The sequence below is a fragment of the Suillus clintonianus genome (assembly GCF_016758775.1).
Source record: "Suillus clintonianus strain FC179 chromosome Unknown DEU56scaffold_72, whole genome shotgun sequence".
NCBI classification, from domain to species: domain Eukaryota; kingdom Fungi; phylum Basidiomycota; class Agaricomycetes; order Boletales; family Suillaceae; genus Suillus; species Suillus clintonianus.
In genome coordinates this window covers 1-1,429 of record NW_024539296.1, presented here as the reverse complement: position 1 = coordinate 1,429, position 1,429 = coordinate 1, and the positions used below count along the sequence as shown (strand labels likewise).

At 50.7% G+C, this 1,429-nt stretch overlaps 1 protein-coding gene across 1 annotated transcript; it reads left to right on the top strand.

Moving 5' to 3' along the window:
* Positions 1–1,058: 1,058 nt before the first annotated feature.
* DEU56DRAFT_915684 (uncharacterized protein) lies at positions 1,059–1,277 on the top strand (the record flags this gene model as incomplete). The annotated part of the gene is made up of 2 exons (XM_041357775.1): positions 1,059–1,104; positions 1,165–1,277. The coding sequence occupies 2 exons, from the start codon at positions 1,059–1,061 to the stop codon at positions 1,275–1,277; spliced, it is 159 nt and encodes a 52-aa protein (XP_041205316.1).
* Positions 1,278–1,429: the final 152 nt, after the last annotated feature.

The following is a 1,429-nucleotide window of genomic DNA, read 5'->3' as shown; positions in this document are numbered from 1 at the left end:
CACGCCCGGAATATGCCGGACAACACGTTCACCCAAAGTCGCACCGAACTTGCCGACTTCCTTTTGCGGAACTCCGGCAATTTCCGATTCACCACGACCATTATGGACGACGCCCTTACTATGTCTTTTCGACCTGCTAGCCCTTCCCCACTTCTCGACCCGACTGAATCCTACCCCCGCATCCCCGTCATATTCGCCGGTACCCTTGGGATGGAAATTCAGTGGAAGAAGGAGAAATAGTGGAGGACAGGAGCTGGGAAGGAGAGGGACAAAGTGAGTTCTTAGCGTCTTCCCTTATCAGCGAACACTCACAATTTATTCATGCCAATGCAGATGCCATTGGCGGGATCGCTGATGCTCCCACCATCCCTATTGTCGCAGAAGTCAGTGCTGGCCTTTTTGGCACTCCCAGACTTCTCCAACCTGCCGCCAACACTCCCAGCGTCTTTGATGCTCCCTTAGCGCCGTTCTCGCAAGACGCAGGGATCACAGTATCCCCTCGCAACCCTTTCACACACATCCCACACGACACTGAGACCCACGTTCATCCAACCACACCTACTTCTATTGACGCTGAGGCTACTAATACTCCCTCCACGTCTGTCAAAAAGTCTGGGACCACTGATGTTCCCAGCTCGCCTATCCATACTGACGCCTATGTTGGCACTATCACCGTGCCCAATTCGCCCTCTGTTGTGGCCACCTATGTTGACACCATGGACAATCCCACCACTCACTTCAGTGCAGAAACCCATCCCACGTCCAGCGGCACTAAAAGCCTGACTAGGACCTTGGGTAATTATTTAAATCTACCTTCATCTATTCACGCTGACGACGTTGTTGATTCTGTCAGCGGTACAGAACCTTATCCCACCCATTGAAAACCCTTTCACCTACCACCATGTCCAATGGCAAGGGTGACTTAGTGTATAACAACAGTCCCATCTCTCGCGCTAACGTTCAAAGACCCTCGACGCACGCGAATGTTATACTTAATGACAACGCTAACGAATCTAGCGCTCCTACACTGGACCCTAACCTCGCAAACCCAGACTCACATGGTCCTCGACCCCGAAGACAATGTTAATATTAACATTTCTGATGGTGAGCGTATGCATGTACTAAGTTTTTATGATGCGCTCACCATGATTATTGAATATGCAGGCCGTTCCAACGACAACGAGCCCGATGACACATCCAAGGAGGCCATCATGCCGGGTGATGCTACCGACTCGAACGACACATATGATGTCTTCTATGCACCCCATGACTGTTGAACAACCTCCCGCATACTTGACCTCGAGTGCAGTTTACCCCTCGAGCGTATTCCCTCAAACTCCATCGAATTCCAAAGCTAGCCTAATGAATATCAATGATTATCTCCCATCGCATTTTTTCGAGTCACAGCTTGCGAGCTCTACTCCGAGTG